The sequence below is a fragment of the Archocentrus centrarchus genome, unplaced genomic scaffold (assembly GCF_007364275.1).
Source record: "Archocentrus centrarchus isolate MPI-CPG fArcCen1 unplaced genomic scaffold, fArcCen1 scaffold_63_ctg1, whole genome shotgun sequence".
Lineage (NCBI taxonomy): Eukaryota > Metazoa > Chordata > Actinopteri > Cichliformes > Cichlidae > Archocentrus > Archocentrus centrarchus.
In genome coordinates, this window is record NW_022060280.1 from 418,537 (window position 1) to 444,849 (window position 26,313).

Genomic DNA, 26,313 nt, shown 5'->3' on the forward strand with positions numbered 1-26,313 from the left:
TTCCCCGGCCCGAAGGCACAGGAAAGCTACCCCCAGTGGGGGGATACGAGGATACCCACCCCAGCTTGCCGCCTCTCACCGAGGGAAACACCAGACTGGAACAGAGTCCAGCTCCTCTCCAGGAGACTGGTTCCAGAGCCCAGCACATGCACTAAGGTTAGCTGACTATATCTAGCTGGTATCTCTCAACCTCATGCACTAGCTCAGGCTCCTTCCCCACCAGAGAGGTGACATTCCATGTCCCAATAACCAGTCTCGATAGCAGGAGATTGGTCCGCCAGGGCCTTTGCCCTTGGCCACTGCCTGACACACACTGCATCCCATCCCTATGACGCCTCCTGTGGGTGGAATTTTTTCTTTTACTAAATAACCTTATTTTGCCAAATTTTGACAGCACTATCTAACACAACAGTGACACAAATACTCACATGAGAATTTATCTATCATGGATAGTATTCCAAGAAACAGTTTTGACTGAGAAAAGCAACTGGAGTGGTTGTCATTGCTTTGTTGTTGTTTTTTTAAACCTCTATGCAGTTGTGCTGTGTCCAAACGAGTTTCTTATTCACTGCTAGCACTATAACTGACACTAAAAAAAAAAAGAAATCAGTCAATCAATAATAAGCAGTAATACCATATGACTATATAAGTGGGAGAATAGGTGTTTCCAATAAAGCAAATGCACACATTTTTTTCCACTTTCAGTAAATGTCTCCGATAGACAATGTAGAGGGGGTTGAAAAGAGAAAATCTTATGTACTTTGCTGACTATGTGTCACGTCCTGGGCCGTTTGCCCAGCGTTTTGTGTTTAGTTTATTTCCTGAGCTTCTCCTCCCAGTATGTTTGTCTTGTTCCCCGTGTTGTGACTCGTCTGCGTGTTCCTTGGTTTATCACTTCCTGTTTTATTTTGTCAGTATGATTTCCCTGTGCTTCGTGTCTAGTTTTGCTTCCCCCCGTGTGATTAGTTTCATTTGCCTCACCTGTTGTTCCCTGCTGTTTCCTCTTGCCCTGATTACCCATTGTGTATTTAAGCCCTCGGTTTTCATTTGTTCTCTGTCGCGCGTTGATGTTGTGTGCCCGTGTGTTCCTGTGCTCCCTGTGGTTCCCCTTCGTCTCCCTTCTGAACGGTTTTTGTATTGTTTTTCCCTACATTAATAAATGCCTTTAAGTTATGCCCATCTCCGGAGTCCTGCATGTTTGTCCTTCCTCGTCCGTTTCCTCCCCGGCCATGACAGAATGACGCGACCATACTAAAGACCTGGCTAGCTCCGGCTACTTCAACGGCACTCGTCTGGCGCTGGGGGGCCCAGCATTTCAGAACAGTGCCCGTCAGCGTCCTTCATCTGCGGCTCCGCTCACTGGCTTCCCCCTTCCACTGCAGTCGCGGCGGCCACGGAGGAGGGGGAGTTCCCGGCAGCATCGGTGGGGGGCCCCCCCAGACCCGAGCGGTATAACGCCGCGGATATTGTCACCGCGTCATGCGCAAACTACCGTCTCTGTGAGTAAGACTGACTCCAGTATCACAACCGTTTGGGATAAGGGGCTTTCTCACACCACCAGCTGCCAGCCAGATCTCTCTTGGCTACCCGCCGATGTAGAGATAATCGATTCTCCCCTGATGGTGGACATTTTGGAGGCAGAAACTCATGCATCTCGGCCCAACAGAACAAAACAACCCACTAACAAGGACAAACGTTCACAGGACCCCGCTGCTTTTCCCCTCCCTGAGGTGGCAAAGCAGACCATCATTCGGTGGGTGGACTCGTTGGTCTTTGAGCTGCTGTCTGACCCATGCGAGATTGAGCAAAAAGCTATCACAGCCAAACTGCAAGGGCTAGTGTGTGAACATCCTTGGCTGCTGGACTCTCTGCATGGGCTCGTGAAAGACTTTGTCATCACCACCCTTCATCCACAGCCAGCGCCACAGACCTCAGCTGTAGCTCCAGCCTTCTCGTCTCCCCAGTCAGCTGTAGCGCCAGCTCCTCCTCAGTCGCAGTGTTCCCAGTCAGCTGTAGCTCCAGCTCCTCCTCAGTCGCAGTGTTCCCAGTCAGCTGTAGCTCCAGCTCCTCCTCAGTCGCAGTGTTCCCAGTCAGCTGTAGCTCCAGCTCCCTCTGCTCACCCTGCTCCCGCTCCCTTGGCTCCAGCTCCCCCTGCACCCGTACCTGTTCCGCGGGTGGGGGCAGCCACGGACGGGCTGACCTCTGCACCCGTACCTGTTCCGCGGGTGGGGGCAGCCACGGACGGGCTGACCTCTGCACCCGTACCTGTTCCGCGGGTGGGGGCAGCCACGGACGGGCTGACCTCTGCACCCGTACCTGTTCCGCGGGTGGGGGCAGCCACGGACGGGCTGACCTCTGCACCCGTTCCTGTTCCGCGGGTGGGGGCAGCCACGGACGGGCTGACCTCTGCACCCGTTCCTGTTCCGCGGGTGGGGGCAACCAGGTCCAAGCCTTCGCATCGGTTTTCAGCGTTAGCGGCAGCAGCAGGGTCTCCCTCAGCCTCAGCTCTCCCTAGCTCTCAGTCTGCTTCCACGCAGCCAGTCGTCTCCCGGCCTGCTTCCACGCAGCCAGTCGTCTCCCGGCCTGCTTCCACGCAGCCAGTCGTCTCCCGGCCTGCTTCCACGCAGCCAGTCGTCTCCCGGCCTGCTTCCACGCAGCCAGTCGTCTCCCGGCCTGCTTCCACGCACTCAGCTTCCCCAGGGTCAGCTCCCACGCACTCAGCTTCCCCAGGGTCAGCTCCCACGCACTCAGCTTCCCCAGTGTCAGCTCCCACGCACTCAGCTTCTTTGTCTGAGCCCCGGTCTCTCCCGTCGACTGCTGTTGAGTCTCTGGTCTCTGAGTCAGAGTCCCAGTTAACTCCCATGTCGCCATCATCCTCACCATCAGACTCACCTGCACTATGCCTTGCAAAGCAGCCCCAGCCTGCACATCCAGTGTTCGAGCATCCGGAGAGTCCTGCTCAGTCCGAGCCGCCAGAGTCCTCAGAGTGTTCCGCTCAGTCCGAGCCGCCAGGGGGTCCCGCTCAGTCCGAGCCGCCAGGGGGTCCCGCTCAGTCCGAGCCTCCGGAGTCTTCGGAGTGTTCCGCTCAGTCCGAGCCGCCAGGGGGTCCCGCTCGGTTCGGACCTTCCGAGTTTCCTGTGTCCTTGACCGCCCTGGGCTCAGGGGAGTCCGGGCATGTTGCGGCTCTGGTGAGTCGTCGTCGTCGCCGCCGCCGCTGGGAGCGCGGTTGGCCTCCAGTGTCTTCTCCTCGTCTCCGCCGCCGCCGCTGGGAGCGCGGTTGGCCTCCAGTGTCTTCTCCTCGTCTCCGCCGCCGCCGCTGGGAGCACGGTCGGCCTCCGGTGCCTGCTCCCCGTCGCCGCTGGGAGCGCGGTCGGCCTCCAGTGACTCCCCCTCGTCGTCGCCGCCGCCGCTGGGAGCGCGGTCGGCCTCCAGTGACTCCCCCTCGTCGTCGCCGCCGCCGCTGGGAGCGCGGTCGGCCTCCAGTGATTCCTCCTCGTCCTCGTCGCCGCCACCGCTGGGAGCGCGGTCGGCCTCCCTCGTTGGGACTTTGCTTTGTGGCCCCTTGGCCTCTGCGGCCTCCTGAACTGTGTGTTTTTTGTTTTGGATTTCCCATTGACTCCCCTGAACTGTGGACTGTTTTTTCCCCTGCTGTTTTGTTTTGTTTTGTTTTGTTTTATCTCCTGCTCTGTTCGTGGACTTTGACCCATGTGTTGGATTTTGGAGTTCCCCAGCCTTGTGCCGTCGCTTTTGTTTCATCCTGTTTTTGCTTCTCGTCCCCGTGTTTTGTTCTTGTTTGGACTGTGTTGCCTCTGCTCTGCCTCATTTTGATGCCCCGTGTTGGACTGTCTCCGGCCTTGTGCCGTCGTCTTTTGTTCTGGTCCTGTGTTTTTGTTTTCTTCCTGTACGGGTTTGATTTGTTTTGTTCACGCCCTGTGATTTCTGTTTTGCTCCCTGTCTTTGTTTTTGTTTCGGGCCCTCCCTCCTGGTCCCCCGCCTCCCGCCCTTGTCTGGTTTTGTTTTCTGGTTTTGGCCGTCGGGAGCCGGCCTTTACGGGGGGGGTACTGTCACGTCCTGGGCCGTTTGCCCAGCGTTTTGTGTTTAGTTTATTTCCTGAGCTTCTCCTCCCAGTATGTTTGTCTTGTTCCCCGTGTTGTGACTCGTCTGCGTGTTCCTTGGTTTATCACTTCCTGTTTTATTTTGTCAGTATGATTTCCCTGTGCTTCGTGTCTAGTTTTGCTTCCCCCCGTGTGATTAGTTTCATTTGCCTCACCTGTTGTTCCCTGCTGTTTCCTCTTGCCCTGATTACCCATTGTGTATTTAAGCCCTCGGTTTTCATTTGTTCTCTGTCGCGCGTTGATGTTGTGTGCCCGTGTGTTCCTGTGCTCCCTGTGGTTCCCCTTCGTCTCCCTTCTGAACGGTTTTTGTATTGTTTTTCCCTACATTAATAAATGCCTTTAAGTTATGCCCATCTCCGGAGTCCTGCATGTTTGTCCTTCCTCGTCCGTTTCCTCCCCGGCCATGACACTATGAACGCAGTCAATATGTCTCAAATGTGCAGTCTCCATGGTATTATCACTGAAATATTCAGAGTGGCTACTTATTTTTGGTCAGAGTTTTGAGTTTAAAAAAAGATGACAACAGAACCGAAGGCGTGAAAATGGGCAGCAGAACTACCCACACGGAAATGGCGTGATAACATTTCTTTTAAGAAAGACATAATTTGTACTCATTTTCTCTATAATGTCAAATCTACAGTACCTAACTGTCAAAATGTAAAAATGCCCCCACAGATGTAATTCATGAATTGTTCTACACTATAAGAAACATTTTGAACCTAGAGTTGTTGTGTAGTTGGACAGAAAATAAAAATTTTCATAATATGCTTACGTTTATGTGGTGTCACCAAAAGGTCCACGGTCTTTTGAGAAAGGCTGGGCCACACTGTAGACAATTCCTTTTTTAACTCAGCATCACATAATCGCTGGGCTACCATTCCTAGAAATCCGAGAGAATGACAGACAGAGAGAGAGCAAGAAAGAGTAAGGGAGAAATTTAATACTTAACTTCTTTCAAACTCAAGTCAACTGTCAACTAGTAAATAGTCAACAACTTAAGGACAACATTTCTCTGTATCAAATTTACAATAGTTCATTACCAATAGTAGATTTTTAAAAAAATATTCTTAGAGAAAGTCAATGGACAAGGTTAAAAAAAAAAAAACTGTTTGGCCATGATCTATGGGTCTTGCATGTAAAAAAAATAAGATCCCCTTCCATAGTGGAAATCATTGCATGGACTCATGGACACTTTTTTAAACCATTATCAGTAAATAAAGTTCATAACTGTATCCACAAATGGAGGCTAAAACTGGAAAAGAAAGAAAGAAATGGAAAGTCTGTGCATCACTCAGATGTGGCGTCATGAAAGAAAAAAAATATAAACAAGATCCAGAAATTTTGCCACCTTTTCTGTACTCATTTAAGATTGATTGAGGAAAATTGTGCTGTGGTCTGAACAACTGGAATTTTTTTTATTTTTATTTTTTTTTTTAGAACCTAAAAAAGAATTGTCGCGGTGGAGCACCTTACACAATGAAGTTCACAATCAACCTGAACAATATACATACAATGTCTTTTCCAAACAGGTTTGGTTATTTCAGCAGGTCAGTCGTACACTACATTCTGTACATATTCCAAAAGTATGGCTTTGGACTAAAAAGGTCCAGGAGCTAAACTGCCCTCAGTCCAAACATGCCACATACTGAGAACAACTGAAGCATTATGAAACAAAAGATACTGTACAACAAACCCAAAAACAGCTGAAAATATATATTAGCACAAATGGGAAAACGTTTGGCTTTAAAACTACAAATTCTAATGGCCTCTTCACTTACAAAGTGATCTTAAAAGAAACAGCACCAAATTCAAATGGTTAAAATGTGTATATTTTTCCAATCACATTTCTTAGTGTATAAATTCATTGCGCTATGGTCTGCTAAAAACAGTTTAAATTTAAGTTTAAATTATTTGCAAATGATTGCAATAAAGTTAAATTCATATTTTACATTGCTCTAACCTTTTTGAAAATATTTGTGTATTTATGAAGCAAAGCAGTAAATGAGAGGTTCCTGCGACAAGGCTTACTGAAAAATCCTCATTAAAAGTTCAGATAGAAGTAGTGAAACCAGGAGAAAGAATCCTGCAGACACACCCAGCACAGTGCAAAACCCTCTAATTAGTTCAAATGGGAGTCAGATTTGCAATAAATAAATAAATTACAATAAATAGCAGCTGGCTTTTGGAACACATCTGTTGTTCTGGCTGGACCTGGCAGGCAGCAAAATTTGTTTTACATAATATCAAAATGAATTTGGGTTTTTAGAGTTTCAAGACATATTTGTATTTTTTTTTTCAGCTATGATTCTATAAGGATTATACTGCCAAAAGGACACAGACCACACCGTGAATGTGAAACCACATCATTAGGGGAAAACTTAAAAAAAAAAAAACATACAATCCCAGATATAAATGCAAATTTAATACACAGATTTGAATCATTGCATTGCATGGTAACACAAATAAAATCAAACATAAGTTAAAGTCAATAAGTTGAAGTGCAAATAACAGCAGTTCTTCTAATAGCAACTTGAAGCTGGCACCAGAAGTGAGTGAGTCCCCACAGACTTCCATGGAGGAGCATTTTAATGCATCCAGCACACTCTGAATCCATTAAAATGACCAACTATAGAGCATTAAAAAGCATATCCTTGGGCTCTATGGATAGTTACCCTGTTTGTTACCACTGAGTTAGATTTTTTTTTTAATCACTCACCATCTGGATACTGGTAAAACTGTCATGGTCCTGTGTCAGTTGCCCAGTGTTTTTGAGTTTCAAGCCTTATTTTTGTATTCTATTGATTCTTGGCTTATTTAATTTTGTATTTGCTTCATGTGTCCCAAGCGTATTTAGTCTTCTTCTCAGTTTCTAGTTGCTTATGTTTCTGTGTATGTTCCTGTTGACCTTGCCCTCATGTCTCCCAGTTTCAATAGCCTCTATCCCAGGTGTTTACTCTCAGTTTAGGTTTCAAGTAGTAATAATTTTCAGTTTCTTTTGTGCTCTATGTTCCATGTTTGTTCAAAACTGCCACCAGTCTTCAGCAAATGGGTTGCCTTTTGTTCACCTTAATCTGCCAGTCTTCATGTCTTGCATGAAGACTGGTGGTATTATGCTCTGAAAATTAGCAAATGCATTAAACCTTCGTCAGCCAGCTTCTCATTGTCACAGGTGTCGCAGCCCTGGGATCAACCCTCTTTGCAGCCAGTCAGCTCTTCCACCTCGACGCTGCCGTTCTGCCCATCCAGCAGTCTGGTGCCCCAATCTGTTCCTTTCCAGCTTCATTTTTGGCCAAAATATGGGCTGAGGATGATGAGTCTGCCATCACTGCACCTCCTGCTTCCCTTTCTAGGAGGAAGCAGGGTTCCCACCATCAGTGCACCATGCTGCAGCCTGAAACAGCTTCCTGGCCCACTGTGTTTTCTGAAACTGTTCTCATTGTGAGTACAGAGACTAAAGCTATGTTTAGTTTTTCTGAGCTAGCTAAGTCAAAGACTGACTTTTCATGTTTCTGGGGCCGGCTGAGTCAAAAACTTTCTCATGTTCCTGAGTCGACTGATAAAGCAGTGTTTTGTATGGTTGAGCTTGCTGATAACAAAACTGTGCCTGGTGTGTTTGAGCGAGCTAATAATGAAGCTGAATTTCCTGTTTCTGTGCCAGGCAATCTTGAGACTGAATGCAGAGACTAGTTCTCTCTCTGCTGAGTCAAAGACTGCTAACTGTGTTCCTCAGCCACCTCAGTCAGAGACTGTTCATGTTATATAGCCTACACCCCCAGAGATTATTTATTGTGCATGTGTGCAGGCCTCTCCAAAGACTGTTTATGATGCATGTGTTCTTTAAGACTGGTAATGTTTTACTGCCACCATTCCTACAGACTGTTGCTCCACCCGGGGCCTCCCCAGACACTGAGTACCCTGTACTCATCCTTGTTTCCAGGGTGAGGGCAACCAGGCTCCAGCATCAGCTTCAGTCTCCAGAGTCGTCTGAGGAGACTGTCCAATACTCAGTGGGGACTGAGAAGTCTGTGGAGCAGTTTCAGCTCGATCAACTTATGCATCCCGTGCGACCTGAGAATCCTGAACTTCCTGTGCAACCTGGGAATCCTGAGCAACCTAAGAATCCTGAGCAGCTGGGCCCCAACCAAAGACCTATGGCCTGGTCACTACAAAAACCTATGATGGGTCCTGCACAGTCCAGATCTCTGCCTGTAAGCCCTGCTGAGTCTCCTGCACCCCCAGAAGATCCTGAGCCTCCCAGGTCCCCAGAGAATCTTTTTCCCCAACATTGGCCACCTGGTTGGCTCCCTGAGGTGCTTCGCTTTTGCTGCTGGCCACCAGGTTGGTACCCGGAGCTTCTCTGTCTCTGCTGCCAGCCATGCGGCTGCCATCCCCCTGAGCTATTTTGCCTCCATTGCTGGATTCATTCTCCAGCTTTTGCCACAGGGCCCAGGGGGCCCCCCCGGAACTGCTGTGTCATCCCTGTCTAGCCCCATGGCCTGGGTAGCCTCCTGAACCATTTCTCCTTCCCCGTGCTGCCCCAGCCCCGATGCAGCCGCCTAGTTTGGTGAGTTTTCATATATGTTTAGGCCTCCAAAAAGCCAATTCATTTGATGGAATAATAATAATAATAATAATAATAATAATAATAATAATAATGATAATGATAATAAACAGCACGATTACAAAAGGCCTTCACAGCTCTTTCGCTTCTCAGGCCTAATAAAGAAAATTACCTATTTTGAAAGTATCTTTATGACTCTGTGCTATTAATCTCTGTCTCTCTCCCCTCAGCCCCAACCGGCTGTGGCAGATGGCTGCCCCTCCCTGAGCCAAGTTCTGCCGGTGGTTTCTTCCGGTTAAAAGCGAGTTTTTTTCTTCCACTGTCCCACTTTCATCTGTGATAGTTGGGTTTTCTGTGTAATTACTGTAGGGTCTTCACCTTACAATATAAAGCGCCTTCAATTGAATATTGTACCCTACTCTGTGTTCTACAATCAAGCCAGTCTTTTTTGGCTCTTTAAATTATCTGTTATAATGGGACAACAGTGTCCCATTATATTTAATTATCAATTACATCTAACTAGTGTTGGCTCATGTTATAGCAGCCTTCATATCAAAGTGTGTGCAAACAATAAGTGCTGCTAGGCAACCTGGCATATACAATTCTTTTACATTATTTTCTGTGGGGTTAAAAGGATGTACTCTGCAGTTCTAAGTATTGATAGTCATAGTTTTTTTCTTTTTATCTGACACAACCCCAAAGTCACTTTTTGATGACTTCTTGATTTTAGGAAAAGCCATGAAATATGAGATGCTGGAGCTTTATTTTAATAGAGTTACATAATTTTTAAAATGCCAAGGGGTCAAATTGACCCCCTTGATGGTTTTAGTGTTAAAGTTTGGGGCGTTGCTACTTTGACAGGTGTGCAAAGATAAGGCGCTGTAGCCAATCACTGTCTTTCAGGCCTCACATTTGGTAATCATTTTCACTGAGTTGGATCTCTTCAGTGTGTTTGTGCCATTGACACCTTTTGAAGCATTTTAACAGAATTATCTAACAAATTCTATGTCCTGCTTTGTGGTTCAGACCCTAAAAAGACATTTTTGCTTCAGTTTTGGTGAAATTAAATTCTAGTGTTCTATTAGTCTGTTAATTGGCATCTCTGTGTTTTGCGCGCATACTGTTTATGGGTGGCTTCACATACAACAACATAGTTGCTGCCAAAATACTAATGGTTACATTTTAAGATACAGAGTCCAAAATCAAAGGTGGCTATGGCCATCTTTTATATACAGTCTATGAGTGGATGCCACCAATAAATGACCACATTTTAAACAGAGGCAAGAAAAAAAGGATAGGTCTTGGAGAAGGTTAAATGCAATCCTTGGACATTTTGGTAAGTTCTGAAATTATATAAATGCTACTTAATTTCAGCTATAGTAGTTTGTACTTGGAAATAAGTAGCTGGTACCCATTAGCTGGTAGAGTTGAGTATTTTTATGGGTTCTGAAAATCATGCCAGTGATTGTTTTTACACATCTCACAATTTAATCACTTTTTAACTGTGATAGTTATTGGGTATAAAGTGTTGTACAAACAAAGTTAGTAGTTGTTGTAGTAATAAACTACCTCAGCACAGCTCTGACTTGTAGTGGTAGATCTATCATTTTTCTGTTATTTCCCTCAGTGTGTTTTTTTCCTCAACATTCAAATCATGAAAAAAAAATCAACAGCAACAACTGAAACAAATTAAAATAAAGGAACTCAGCCTTCTATATTGAATAAATTTGCTTTTCTAGCCCAAAACTGTTGCTGATTTGTCAACCCTGTCGTCATTGGTGGATAATTCTAACCCCATGCTATCAGAAAATTTTGGTTAATTTAAAATTGTTTTCCCAAGTGTTGGCAGTCAGGGGACAACAATAATTCTGACACACATCCAAAACTAAACTTAGCACACAAAGTAAGAAAATTTGTGTTTTGTTGATTATTTCTTTGTTGTAACAATGCTTCATGGCAATAAATCTTATACTGTTGGAAAGCATGTTTATTATCCTTAAATGGTGGGTGCAGGTACTGTCATCTTGGAGGATAGAATTTGGTCCCAGACTGTAGAGATATGGGATTGTTACTTGTTGTTATCATCTCGATAGCTTTTTGCACTGAGATTACCTGCGATGATGACAAGCCTGATTGTCAACACCTGGGGTACCAAAAACTCAAAACAAGAGTCAATAACAGAATAAATTGTTTGGCATTGGCAGAGAAGATTTGGCAAGTTTTTTTCATGGGTGCAACCCACATAGTCCGCTCTGCTGCTCAATCCACAAATGCAGTTTCCTTACAAATGTGGCACAATTTAAGGGGAAAAAAACAGTATAAGATAAGATAAGTTAAGGATTCAAGGATTCTTTATTGTCATTGGCATCACATTTGCATGCAGTGGAATGAAATTCTGTCCTCATGTCCCAGTGTTGCCCATGTAATAGTTATAACAGTTCAAGTAAATTAAGAAGAATAAATAGAAAATTATATATATATATATATATATATATATATATATATATATATATATATATATATATATATATATAAGATAGGATACGGTTTATTTGTTACATGCAGAATTATACACAGTACAATGCACAGTGAAATGGAATATGTAATTGACCTGTATGTAATATGTAATGTGCTGTGACATGTAATTCACATGTCTTACCCTAGATATATACATATCTAGGGTAAAACTATAAAATTCTAGTTATTGCCATTTACACAAGGCTGTGTTATTTCAGCTGTGTCAGTAAGTGCATGGTATGGTATAGTGCTATAATAATTTGCATAGTGACACATAATAGGGCAGTTTAGGGCTCAGAGTTGAGGAGATGGATGGCTTGTGATGGGAGCAGGGAAAAGAGAGTGTCTGGGGTGGCTGGGCTGTTTAAGCATCTTTTTAGCCTTTGACCTGCACTGCTTGGTATAAATGTCCTGCAGGTTAGCCAGGGTGGTTCTGATGGTCCATTCAGCTGAACAAACCACCCTTTTAAGGAACATGAAGTCCTCTTTAGTGCAGTTTCCCATCCATGCAAGTTGCTCTCAATGGTGCAGGTGTAAAAGTTCCTGAGCACCTTGAGTGGGAGCTTGAAGTCTCTCAGCCGCCTGAAGAGGTAGAGATGCTGTCTGGGCTTCTTCATAGTGTTGTTTATGTGATGAGTCCAGGACAGGTCCCGTGAGATGGTCACTCCCAGGTATTTGAAAGTGTCCACTTTTACCACCTCAGCACCACTGATGAGAAGCGGATGGTAGTCCCTCTGCTGCTTCCTGCTGAAGTCTGCAATCAGTTCCTTTGTTTTGCTGACATTAAGCAGAAGGTGGTTCTCCTGGCACCAGTCCTCCAGGCGGGAGACTTCCCTCTTGTAGGCTGTCTCTTCATTGTGGGAAATTAGTCCCACAACAGCGGTGTCGTCAGCAAACATTAGGATGATAATGGACTCTGATGTGGCCTCACAATCGTACAGCGGGTACAGCATAGGGCTGAGCACACATCCAGTGTTGAGGGTGAGGGTAGATGAGGTGAGGTGACCCACTCGTTCCACCTGTGGTCTGCTGGTCAGGAAGCTGTAAACCCACCTGCACAGGGATGGGCCCAGGCCCAGGTCCAACAGCTTAGAGACTAGTCTATATGGTAAATGGTAAATGGACTAGTTCTTATATAGCACTTTTCTACTCTTACTGAGCACTCAAAGCACTTATACAACACGTTTGCATTCATCCATTCACACCCATTCACACAAGCACTTCCATCTGCTAAGTGCTTTTACTGTCTAACAGTCATACACATTCACGCTCCAATGCTTGCGTTGGAGAGCAACTTGGGGTTCAGTATCTTGCCCAAGGATGCAGCCCAGAGCAGCCAGGAATTGAACTGCCAACCTTCCTATTAGTAGGTCACCTGCTCTACCTCCTGAGCTACAGCCACCCCACTTCACTAGAGGAGATCTGTAATCTCAAAAAAGCACTCTCACATAGTTCCCCTTACCAGTGTCCACGTTGGAAAGGGTCAGGAAGTGGGAAGATTATGGCATCAGCCGTGGATCTGTATGGGTTGAGGGTGGTGGGCAGTGAGGAGGTGATGAACATCTTGATGAGTCTCTCAAAACATTTCATCACCACAGAGGTGAGTGCTATGGGCCTAAAGTCATTGGGGCTGCTGGGGTGTGGTGTCTTTGGGACAGGGACTAGAATGGACTTTTTAAAGCAGGTGGGAATCACACACTATTTCAGTGAGAGACTGAGTATCTCTGTAAACACAGGTGACAGCTGGTCAGCACAGGTCTAAAGAACAAGTCCGCTAATACCGTCTGCTCCAGATTTATTGACAAGAAGCACTGTTACAGCAAAGAAATAAGTGACAAATTTATGACCAAGTATGACCATTTTGAGATGTAAAACAAGTCATTCTTTCTACACAGTGTTATCAGCATCTTATAGAAGCTTGCTTCCACCACTGAAAAAGAAATGCCATCCATAACTTTTGAGATACCTCACTCGGAATTTCAAGTTCTGAATAGCAAGATGTATTTTTTCTTTTTTCAGTTGAGGAAACAAGCTTCTATAGGTGTCTTCTATTGTAGTTGTGTGTTGTGATTCTAACCTGAGGCCAGCTTGATCTCCAGTGCAGTGCGAATCAGGGCCATCAGGGTGGAGGTAAAGTGAACTGTGTTGTCATCAGCGATGGGCATGTTCATTTTGACAAGGCGCTGAGGGTTAGACAGAGAGAGATTAGATCACTTATCATAGCAAACTGTTCAATAAGAACATAATGTCCACCCAGAGAAATCAATCTGTGTGCTGTTGTGATCCTATCCCCTCAAACAATTCACTTTTTTTCTTTTTCTTTTTTTTGCTAAATTTGGTTTAATATGTGCAAACTTGACTACACTGATGAAATGATCCAGAGACTCAGTTCAGCACACAAAAAGCCTTCTCTACAAGAACGTCCAGAGGAGACAAACTAGACATTCACATTCACTGCTACTTGCTACAGTATGCACTATGCTGCAAGTCAAAGTGCACTGGTGCAAGACTGACATTGACTGAAAAAAAGGTGAGAAGGCATGTAACGCAAAACCATGAAGGTGCTTCGACAGTCGCAGGAGCTCGACTCTGTGGGTGCCATCGTAGCAATCATCAGCTTGGAGTTGAGGAAGCTGAGTATGCTCTACATGTACAGTGGACACTAGCAATAAAAGAGTTCATTCCACCAATGGGCTTGGGCAGACTTAGCAGGAAGACTTGGTTAATACAGGTGTAGTGGAACCACTATTTGCATAAAGGATGCTATGGGATTGTTGATGTAAGAGTTGAGCTCCCCTGAACACAAAAAGCATTCACCTACATGTGCTATCAGTGGCAGTGCAGAGAATAAGACCAGAGTCAGAATGAAATGTGGATGGGGAACTGAGGGCCAAACATACATACACACACACAGGCATACACAAGGATATAGAGATGTAGAATCAAGCTAACTGACATATGATCACACATCAGTTCTTTAGCACATGTACACGCACAATCATAGGCTGCACAATCAGCTAGAAAGAACAAATTCCTAACCCAAAACATTCAAACACAAACAGGAGATGTTGGCCTATTAAAGATTCATCTGTAGCAATATATATTTTGTCCAATTTGCACTGAAATAAAAAGTTTTTTTTTAAATAGAAAATGATGCCTATGTAATTTAAAAATGGTGTTTGTCAAGCAGAGGAGCTTCTATGTCTTTCAGCACATGAGCCAATTGTGTCCACTTATTATTGTACCAGTCTATGGTTATCACATTTTTCTTCTTTTTCCATCCATGTTTATAACATGCCTTTACCTCATGCCTCATGGCACTTGTTCATTGCATTTAGCCAGTAATGGAGCTGCAGTTTTTTGAAAATGTGTGCTCACTTACAGATACAGCCACTTAAAATGGCCAGCTTTTCTGTGTCCTGACTGTAGCGGACCCTTGACTAATCCTTGGCTGGTTCATGATAGTAATGAGATGTAGCAGCATATAAGAAAACCAGTTGTAGGGTGTGTTCCAATTCAGGGGCTGCAGCCATCGAAAGTTGCAATTTGAAGGCACCTCCAAATGCGGTCTTCTTTTCCCAGGATTTGAAGGACACAATGGGTGTATGCTTCATGGTCTACCCTATCCCAAGATTCTTTGCAGGCTAAAGCCCTTGCAGGAAATTTTCAGATGAAAGTGGCAATGGCAGAGGAGAGTGGCCAAAAATAAAAACTTTTACAGTGTTTTTAGGTGACCAGGTAGTCAAGGCTTACTATACCCGGAGAGAACACCTGACTCCCTGCTTTGTTTTCAAAACCCCCAACGTCTCTCGATGTTTGGTTTATTTCAGCATTTCATTTGTTCCTGAGCAAATCAGTTTAACTGAGATTAAAGTTAAGCTTCATAACTAGATAGTTTTATTGAACTTTAATGTCTTACTGGAGAGTTGTCAATATATCTGTTTAAAAATCATTCACTCAACTTTATTCATTGATGTGCAAATGTGTTATACTTGCTTTAATACATTATTTTGAATTAAACCTGACAATAAATTTAAAAAAAAGAAAAAGAGCAAGAGTATTTTATTGGGGGGGGGTGTTTAATTGCAGCTTTAATTCAAAAGAATGTATAAAATTATTGGAGCCCATTTTTTAAATTAATGGCCTACATTTTTCTTTTCCACAGCTGTGCTTTGCTGTCATGGGATGTAGGCAACAGGAGTTAAGCTAAGGTAGGGGCAGGAATAGCTGGTGGTGCAGATAGGCTAGACTGTCCTATTTAACATCTGCTCACTTTCAGACTTCATGGTATAAGGATGCAGTCCCTAGATTGGGAAATACCTGTAATTGTGTTTTCTCGGGGGAAGCAGCCACAATGGAAGCTCATTTATCTACCACCTGCTAGCATGAATTTTAAATTTCCCCATGGCTTTTGTAATATTAACTCTTTAAAGCATATATATATATATATATATATTATTATTTGCCCTCCAAGCACGGGTCCTCTACCAGAGGCATGGGAGCTTGAGGGTCCTGCGCAGTATCTTAGCTGTTCCCAGTATTGCACTCTTCTGGACAGAGATCTCGGATGTTCATCCAGGAATTTGCTGGAGCCACTCTCCCAGATTGGGGTCACTGCTGTTCCGATTACCACAGGGACCACTGTTACCTTCATCTTCCACATCCTTTCCAGCTCCTCTCTGAGCCCTTGGTATTTGTCAAGCTTCTTGTGTTCCTTCTTCTTGATGTTCTTGTCACTTGGTATTGTAAAGTCTATCACCACGTCGTTCGTACTTTGTTTGTCCACCACTATGATGTCCGGATGGTTAGCCACCACAAGTTTGTCTGTCTGTATCTGGTAGTCCCACAGGATCTTAGCTCTGTTGTTCTCAACCACCCTTGGGGGCATGTCCCATTTTGATCTCGGGATCAAAATGGGTTAGGGTTAGGGTTAGGGTTAGGGGTTAGGCAGTAATGCTACTCTGCACAGATGTTCCTGTATACTATGCCGGCCACTTGGTTATGGCGTGTCATGTATGCCCTGCCTGCTAGCATCTTGCACCCTGCTGTTATGTGCTGGATTGTCTCAGGGGCACCTCTGCACAGCCTGCACCTGGGGTCTTGCCTGGTGTGGTACACCCCAGCCTCTATTGATCTTGTACTCAGAGCTTGCTCTTGTGCTGCCATAATTAGTGCCTCTGTGCTGTCTGTCAGTCCAGCCTTGTCCAGCCATTGGTAGGATTTCTCTATGTCAGCCACTTCTTCTATCTGCTGGTGGTACATGTCGTGTAAAGGCCTGTCCTTCCATAATGGTTCCTGTTCTTTGTCCTCTTCTTTCTCAGGTTTCTGCTGCCTGAGGTACTCACTGAGCACACGATCCTTTGTGGCCATCTTCCTGATGTATTCGTGGATCTTCGTTGTTTCATCTAGGACAATGGTTCTGACACTCACCAGTCCTCGGTCACCTTCCTTCCGCTTAGCGTACAGTCTCAGGGTGCTGGATTTGGGGTGAAACCCTCCATACATGTTAAGGAGCTTTCTTGTCTTAATATCAGTGGCTTCCATCTCCTCCTTTGGCCAGCTTATTATCCCAGCAGGGTATCTGACAACTGGCAGGGCATAGGTGTTGATAGCCCGGATCTTGTTCTTCCCATTCAGCTGACTCTTCAGGATTTGCCTTACTCTCTGCAGGTACTTGGAGGTTGCAGCTTTCCTAGTGGCCTCTTCATGGTTACCATTTGCCTGTGGGATTCCAAGGTACTTGTAGCTGTCCTCAATGTCTGCAATGTTGCCTTCTGGTAGTGTAATCCCCTCAGTTCTGACTACTTTTCCTCTCTTAGTTACCATCCAACTACACTTCTCCAGTCCAAATGACATTCCGATATCATTGCTGTAGATCAGGGGTATTCAAATAAAATTTAAAGAGGTCCAGTCAGACAAAATTTCATGAGGCCAAGGTCCGGAAGTCCAACTATTTAATGTGATTATATATATATATATATATATATATATATATATATATATATATATATATAGAGTGACTATTGTGTAATAATTGTGTAATATACTATTGTGTAATAATAACTCGACAAAAGATACCATTTAAAAAATTGCATTCAACAACCAACACAAAATAGCACATTACATGTTTAATGTGTATAATATTAAGGAAACACATGAACATCAACAAGGAGAAACATAAAGAAAAACATGAACTCCAACACTGAATAAACTCTACAACAAACTTCAGCGTCAGAACAGAACACGTGGTGTAAAACACCAGAACACAGCGAATGTTGGACAAAAACAATCTGAACTCTTTGAAGGACTCAAAGCTCAAATCCAGCTGCATCCTGATGTTCTCACCACATGAAGTTGCTTCTGGTTTGGAGCTGCTCGGAGAGCTAGCTTTTCGGCCTCTGTACACAACCTACTTAAGTCGCCAACCATTTATGCTTGTGTAGCTGAACTGTGTGTTAATTACCTTGCGGTCGCGTGCCGGTGTTTTATATGCGGTGCCGGCTGGACTTTTTTGGTCCTCGCTCTTTGTGCTCAGTTTTTTGGCTGCAAACATATTTGTCCCTGTTTTTCCACTTTCTTCATTTCCTCACATCCATTCCAATAATTCCAGCAGTCTCCCTCCAGGACTTTGCTGACATTTGTGAGTCCTTATATTGATGCTTTGATTATTATTCCTGATTGTTATTCTCTCACTGATGAATTCAAACACTGCAGCAAAAAGTAGCCAGAAACGCACAAGGACTGAACAGGTTAATCACAACCTTGTGGGCTGTGTGGACCCGACATGTACTGTAGTTCGATTTCTCCGGAGGCGCACGTTAGGTTACGTTAAATGATCAGTGCGGTTTCTTGGCAGACCGCTACCATTACTTTGTGGACCGATGCGGTGAGCACGCACAGGCACTCACACAGTTGCCTGATGGCGCTCCCAGCTTAAACTGTTAGAGCGGAAAAAAATGATTTCATATCAATCCACAAGGGGTTTTTTTTTTAATAAAATTACGAAAACAAAGGTCATTTTATCTATAATTTCTGTTAGTTTTAGTTAGTTTTGTAAACTCACAATACTGTTTTTTGCTTTTAATTATAGATTTTATTTATTTCAGTTAGAGAAAATGTTTTTTTTCAGTTTCAGTTTTCATTATTTAGTTCGTTACAAAGTTTACCAGCCGGCAGGAACCAGCTTGGTGGTATCACGTGGTATAGCCAAACTCGCATGCAATTGGTCAGTGGGTTTCCTTGGACGCTTCACTACTACCGTAAGGACTGTAAAAGCTGCGCCGGTAAACCAGAAAGCGCTCAACAAGATTTTAGTTAAGTGGTTATTTCTGTTTTGGTATTAGGTTCGGGTCCTCTTGAGACATCATTTCGGTCCGGATCCAGACCGAGGTCCGCCTATTGGTGATGGCTGCTGTAGATCCTGGTGGTATGGATCAGTGAATCGATATCTTGTTCACTCTTAGCATACAGATTGATGTCATCCATGTACAGGAGGTGGCTGATGGTTGCTCCATTCTGTAGTGGGTATGCGTAGCCAGTCTTGTTGATGATCTGGCTGAGGGGATTCAGGTCTATGCAGAACAGCAGTGGGGACAGGGCATCTCCTTGGTAAATCCCACACTTGATGTTGACTTGTACAATGGGCTTGGAGTTGGCCTCTAGTGTTGTTCTCCACATCCCCATTGAGTTCTTGATGAAGGCTCTTAGGGTCCTGTTGATCTTATACATTTCTAGGCATTCCAAGATCCATGCGTGTGGCATCAAGTCATAGGCTTTCTTGTAGTCAATCCAGGCAGTGTGCAGGTTGGTCAGTCAGGTCTTACAGTCTCGAGTGACTGCTCTATCTACTAGTAGCTGGTGTTTTGCTCCCCTGGTCTCTCTGCCTATCCCTTTCTGGGCCTCACTCATGTATTGTGCCACATGCCCACTCATCTTAGCTGCTATGATGCCTGACAGGAGTTTCCATGTTGTACTGAGGCATGTTATGGGCCGGTAGTTGGATGGGACTGGTCCCTTCTGGGGGTCCTTAGGGAGCAGGACTGCCCGGCCCTCAGTCAGCCATTCTGGGTGTGTCTTAGCCTCTAGCAGCTAGTTCATTTGTGCTGCCAGGTGCTCATGGAGTGCAGTTAGCTTCTTTAGCCAGCAGATGCAAATCATATCAGGGCCTGGTGCTGTCCAGCTCTTCATGTGTGAGACTCTTTCTTGGATGTCTGCCACTGTGATTGTTACTGGGGCCTGTTCAGGGAGGTTGCTGTGGTCTGCTCTTAAATCCACTAGCCACTGATAATTGGTGTTGTGTGATGCATTTTCTCCCATATGCTCTTCCAGTATTGCTCCGTCTCCAGCCTTGGTGAGGGTGCTGTTCTCATATTGTTCCCCTGCCACTGAGATTATACCTTGGATGGTTTGGTGGAGAACATGCGGGTTATTTGCCTGGCTTCTATCTCTCTGGTATACCTCTTCAGGGAGCTAGCCAAGGCTGTGAGTCTTTGCTTGGCCGTCTCTAAGGCCTCAGGCACCGCTTTCTTCTTCATCCCACCCTTACGCAACTCTGAGAGCAGGCTAACTTCCCTCCGTGCTGCCATGATCTTAGCCTCTAGTCATCGTTTCCATGGAGGGTACTGCCCCTTATTCCTGTTCATCTTATAACCAAACATGTCAAGGATCAGTGCTGCCGTGTTATACATCAACTGATTGGTTTCAGTGATGGTACTGGTAGGGATTGTCCATAGTGCTGCATTCGCATCTTCTAGTAGGTCTTCAGGGAGTACGTCACATAGTCTTGGTAGTCGGCACTGAGTGGTCCAGTTCGCCTTCTTAGCCATGATCTTATCTTTCAGGTCAGCTGCTCTGGTATTCAGTGTACTTGTTGTTATTATTGGGGCTTGGTACCCAATCTCAGAGTGTGGGGATGATGAAATCTCCCCCCGACCTGTCCTCCTGGCTCCCCCTTGCCATAGCATTTGTGTTGTACCTCATCAATCTCTAGCAGCGATAGCAGCTGCTTGCTTCGTACGTTGGAACACTGAGCCACAAGTTTTTTCGCCGTCAGTTTGGATGTTGGGTTTCGAAGAATACATAGGTCCCACATCCTCTTCGTGTAACCCCTCTTGCTGGGATTGCATGTATAGTAGCATTCCAACAGTTCCCGGTTCTCATCTCATGTCCACTTATGCCATAACCTTCTAGTTCCAGTGGCCCACTTATCGTCAGAGTGCCCTGGTTCCTCAACACCTGACACGGACCTTGTTAATCCGGGTGATGTCCGAGCTGTCAAGCTCCTGATTGGTGTGCTCAGCTTGCCCATAGACAAGCTGAATGCACCAAACAGGATGGAAACCGGAGGATAGATTGATCTGGGCACCAAGAATGGAACAAAACATCCCTGTGCCAAAACATTCAGCCATCAGGTCTCTCAATGACTTTCGGCCAGTGGCCCTGACAGGGGTGGTGATGAAATGCTTCGAATGACTCATCCTGGGTCACTTGAAGAACAGCATCGCCCCTCCTTGGACCAGCACTAGTTTGCCTACTGGGCAAACAGGTCAACCGAGGACACTGTGTCACTGGCCCTCCACTCTGCCCTAACCCACCTAGACCAGCTAGATATCTATGTGCGGATGCTATTCATTGATTATAGCTCCACCTTCAACACTATCTCCCCCATAAATTCACCACCAAGATGGACCTCCTGGGTCTCAGTATACACCTGAGCAGCTGGGTCCTGGACTTCCTCATCAGCAGACCACAGACTGTGCACATGGGGAAGCGGGTCTCCTCCAGCATAACCCTGAACACCGGAGCACCACAAGGCTGTCTGTTGAGCCCATTCCTCTTCTCCTTCTATACACAAGACTGCAAACCCACCCATGAGGCCACCACCATTATAAAGTTTGCAGATGACACCATCGTGGTAGGCAGAATTGCATCCAGCAATAAGGCTGCCTACAGATCAGAATTGAGAACCTTGAGAGCTGGAGCCGAGGTCAACATCAGCCACGACATGACCTGGACGAGCAACACCATAGTAACAGACAAGAAAGGTCTCCAGAGGCTTCATTTACTGAGGTGCTTGAGGAGAGCACGACTCCCACAACAGCTGCTTGTGTGCTTCTAGAGGTCAGCCATCAAGTCCGTCCTCACACTACTACTGTATCTCAGAATGGTACTCTGGCTGCACTGTATTTTATTCTATTCTATTCTATTCTATTTTATTTGTATAGCGCCAAATCACAACAAACAGTCACCTCAAGGCGCTTTGTATTGTGGGTAAAGTTCCTACAACAATACAGAGAAAACCCAACAGTCAAAACGACCCCCTATGAGCAACCATTTGGCGACAGTGGGGAGGAAAAACTCCCATTTAACAGGAAGAAACCTGCGGCAAAACCAGGCTCAGGGAGGGGCAGTCATTTGCTGTGACAGGCTGGGCTGAGGGGAGAGAGACAAGACAAAAGAAATGCTGTGGAAGAGAGTCAGAGATTAATAATAACTAATAATTAAATGCAGAGTGAGATGTATGTAATAAAGAGGTGAATAAAAAGAAACAGTGCATTATGGGAACCCCCCACCCCCACCCCAGCAGCCTAGCCTATAGCAGCATAACTAAGAGATGGTTCAAGGTCACCTGATCCAGCCCTCACTATAAGCTTGATCATAAAGGAAAGTTTTAAGCCTAATCTTAAAAATAGAGAGGGTGTCTGCCTCCCAAATCCAAACTGGGAGCTGGTTCCACAGAAGAGGGGCCTGAAAGCTGAATTCTCTATTGGGGTGATATGGTACTATAAGGTCTTTAAGATAAGATGGGGCCTCACTATTCAAGACCTTGTATGTGAGGACAAGTATTTTAAATTGTATTCTAGATTTAACAGGGGGCCAAAGAAGAGAACCCTATATGCAGAGGTGGGAAGTAACGAAGTACAAATACTTCGTTACTGTACTTAAGTAGATTTTTCAGGTATCTGTACTTTACTTAAGTATTTATTTTTCTGACTACTTTTTACTTTTACTCCCTACATTTTTACGCAAGTATCTGTACTTTCTACTTCTTACATTTTCAAACAGACTCGTTACTTTTAACGTCAGAGAGTAGTTTGCATTTCCGGTCAGTGCGCCTTCAAACATAAAACGATCTGAGCCTAAATGGAGGAATAATAACATATAAGAGACAATCCTACTGCGTATCCTCCATCACCGGGGCTTATCTCGTACAAAGGGATTAAATAAGCAAACCCATATACCGTATTTTCCGGAGTATAAGTCGCACTTTTTTTCATAGTTTGGCTGGGGGTGCGACCTATACTCCGGAGCGACGTATATGTGACATTTATAACACATGGACCAAAATACTCCAGCCACTTGACATCTCCGTGAACTGCAGCTTTAAGGCAGTCTTGCGTAACCTGTGGGCGCAGTGGATGATGGATGGAGAGCACAGCTTAACGGCAACTGGGAGAATGCGCCACCCAAATTTCCTGGAAGTCATTGGATGGATCAAGAAAACATGGGCTTCAGTGACAAACCATCCTGTTGGGATTCAGAAAGGCTGGAATAATTGGAACTGCAGCTGACGACGAGTCTGACTAACGCGACACAGAAGAGGAAGCGGCGCTTCGTCTACGGAGTGTACGGAATTGTTTAGAAGTGACACCGAGGATGAAGAATTCAATGGATTGATGGTTTGGTTAACTTGTTAGTATGTTCTTTATGCTATGGCTATCTGAATAACTTAATGTTACGTTAACATACTGTAGCGATTCTCTTAGTTAGAGAGCGTGTTGATGTTGTGGGATTTCGGACTGTTCGGGAGGTTCGTGAAGGCAGCATGGAGAGAGAGAAAAAGACCGAGAGCTTGCCTGTGTGTGTGTGTTGCTGTTCCGCTGTTGTAGTTGTGGTTGGCGTGGCTGTGGCCTACAGCAGCCGTTTTTCTGTTAATAAAGACGACCTTTGTTGTGAATATCGCCGACTTTGGAAGTGTGTTTACAACGTAACAATACCGAACACGTGTTCGTTGTGCGTCATGTAGCTGAATGTGCTACGTTAGCATAACGTAGGCGTAACCGTGTTCGTCCTGTTCTTTAATCCATTATTATTTTAAATTGCCGTTCAAGATGGAATTTGTGCTCTGAGTCTCGGATTCTATCAACCCCCCCCCCCCAAAAAAGTGCGACTTATAGTCCAGTGCGACCTATATATGTTTTTTTCTTCTTTATTATGCATTTTTTGGCTGGTGCGACCTATACTCCGGAGCGACGTATAGTCCGAAAAATACGGTAAGTAATGTATCATTTATAGCGCTATAATCAGGGGTCACAGCGGGCCGGACCGAGTCCGTAAGTTGCGCTGCGGCACATAAACAGCTTAGCTAGCGCTACTGAAGAGGAGCGAGCATGAAGGGAGTAACGTGTGGCAGGTAAATGCAACGTTTCTAAATGCTCAACAAATGTCAGCAAACAGACAAAGTGTGTGCAGTTTGTCACACAGTGCGTCTGCTAGCTAAAAGAAGAGCTGCTGTATTTCAGGGAGAGCAAAGAGAGAGAAGTTCACTCAGAGATGGAGAAAGAGGACAGGAGAGGAAGAAGAGAGGTTAGATTTAAAGGTAAGGACTGGAAAATAAACTGAAGTATGCTGACTTTGTGTAATTCAAAGATTCTATGAAAATACTGCAGTTTAGTGTTTAATAAATAGGTTAGTTTGTTGTACTGTATTTACAGTAAAGCTCTGTGTTGGACTGGAGCACAGTGTTTGTGTTCATGGTCGGAGTTACAGGTTACATCAGTGCAGCAGAGATGAGTTTGAATCAAAGCTGCTGATGCTGAGATTCATTCACTGAATCCAACATTTCTACAGCCTGTATGCTGTCAGTGTAGGGGATGGAAATCACCTAAGATAGCTGTGAAATACTGGGTTACATCTTTGTGAGTTCAGTTCATCCACACAGAGCAGTAAACCTCAGAGCAGCAGCAGCAGCAGGTCAGCTGATCACAGCCTGCACACCAACATCATTTACTGCAGCTCACAATAGAAAGCTGTGATTCTTCTCCCCATGCAGAGCCACTACAGCTGATCTTAGGGTTCCTCCACCTTCTGAATCCCACTGTAACCCCTGAGTATCCTCATGTTGGTGTTTAGGTGGAGGCACAGTCACCCTCTACTATGGAGGACACAGAGACTAGAGCTGTGTTTAAATTCCCTTTCACAGATTGTGTCCTACATAACAGATTCAAGCTGAGTGCATTCATTAGAATTAAAATTTAGATTGGAATAACATTTGTATTCTCATGTAATTTTATTTTATGTTATTACAATAATATATAATGAGGTTCGGTTTGTTTTACACAAAAATAGCAGGTAGAAACATCCTCCAAAGAACTACTTTTACTTTCTTACTTTGAGTACATTTCAGAGCCTGCACTTTTTTACTTTTACTTAAGTAGAGAAGTTGAACCAGTACTTCGACTTTTACTAAAGTATTTTTTAACATAAGTACTTGTACTTCTACTTAAGTACAGAATGTCAGTACTTTTCCCACCTCTGCCTATATGTGAGAAATATGCTCTCTCTTTCTAGTCCCTGGCAGTACTCTTGCTGCAGCATTTTGAACCAGCTGAAGGCTTTTCAGGGAGCTTTTAGGGCAGCCTGATAATAACGAATTAGAATAGTTCAGCCTAGAAGTAATAAATGTATGAATTAGCTTTTCAGCATCAGTCTGAGAAAGGATGTTTCTAATTTTAGAAATATTGCGCAAATGCAAAAAAGCGGTCCTATATGTTTGTTTAATATGTACATTGAAGGACATGTCCTGGTCAAAAATGACTCCAAGATTTCTCACAGTGTTACTGGAGGCCAAAGTAATGCCATCCAGAGTAAGTATCTGGTTCAACACCATGTTTCTAAGATTTGTGGGGCCGAGCACAAGAATTTCAGTTTTATCTGAATTTAGAAGCAGGAAATTAGAGTCATGAGGTCAAGATTGACACTCAGAAAACCCAAGAGCCTTTGAGGGGTTGATCCTGTTTCTCCCACCCGATATGACCTGCCCTGTTTTGTTCTTCCAATTGCACTGATGGATGAACAGTTTGTATATGTCTGTGCAGGTCATTTGTGGAGCCTGCTCGATATGAAATATTAACTTTGCAGTCTACACTCTGCCTGTCTAGCACATTAAAATGTGTCCAAACTTTACAACGTTTTCTGTCACTCATTTTCCTCACTGTTCCCACGTGTAGCCTTTATGTAAAGTGCAGCTTCCTCTAGCTCTTTCTGAGCGAATGTTGCAGGAACCCCTCCCTCTCTGGTGTTTGTGCACTCACTGCGCAGTGTGTCCGTGGCCCCTCCCCTCCTGCTCAGTGTAGATGCACAGATGCTGCCACAATTCTTAACCAATCATGTGTGTTCTTTGACAAAAAAAAAAGAATGAAAAGAAAAGAAAACAAAAAATAAACGTCTCACAATCTGTAAGAAGATCCATTTGTAACCTTCACTAATGCTGTAACCTTTAACCTTGACTAATGTAATGCTGTGAGGATCACCGGCATATAGCTCCCAAGACTAGAGAACATATACAGGACCTGCTGCACCAGGTGAGTCACAGCCATAATCAGGGACAGCACACACCCCAGACACTGCCTCTTCACCCCCTGCCTTCTGGAAGGTGCTACAGGACCCTGTATGCCTGGACCTCAAGACTGATAAACAGCTTTTACCATAGAGCTGTTACACTGCTGAACACTGACAATAACAAACCCAACAGACTATGGCTCCACCTTCACATCCACTTGCACATCCACTGGAATGTGGAATCCAACTGGAAGATTTATTTTGAGTACAGATCACACAGGCAGAAACATTGTCCCTGAAATCCTTAGCTAGGGTTGGCCACCAAAGCATGCATTGCAGAAAAGTGATTTTGCAATTCTTACCGGGGTGACAGGAAAACTTGGCAGTGTGTGCCCAATGGATGACTTGAGACCGAATACTGGAGGGAACAAAAAGACAGTTCGGAGGCCCATTACCTGGATCTGGCTCATCCTTTTGGGCATTCCAGACAAAGAACTCTATTTCCCAAGTCAGTGAGCCAATGATGCAAGAAGATGGCAGGATGGTGGTAGGCTTGGAGGT

At 44.7% G+C, this 26,313-nt stretch overlaps 1 protein-coding gene across 1 annotated transcript in view; it reads right to left on the reverse strand.

The window, feature by feature from the left end:
- cacna1ba (calcium channel, voltage-dependent, N type, alpha 1B subunit, a) overlaps positions 1–26,313 on the reverse strand; it is a 266,901-nt gene that overhangs the window by 24,292 nt on the left and 216,296 nt on the right. Inside the window, exons 42-43 of the mRNA XM_030725575.1 lie at positions 13,271–13,376; positions 4,888–4,995 (exon numbers count right to left, since the gene is read on the reverse strand). Coding sequence (XP_030581435.1) covers positions 4,888–4,995; positions 13,271–13,376 — 214 coding nt within the window. The remainder of the gene's footprint in view (positions 1–4,887; positions 4,996–13,270; positions 13,377–26,313) is intronic.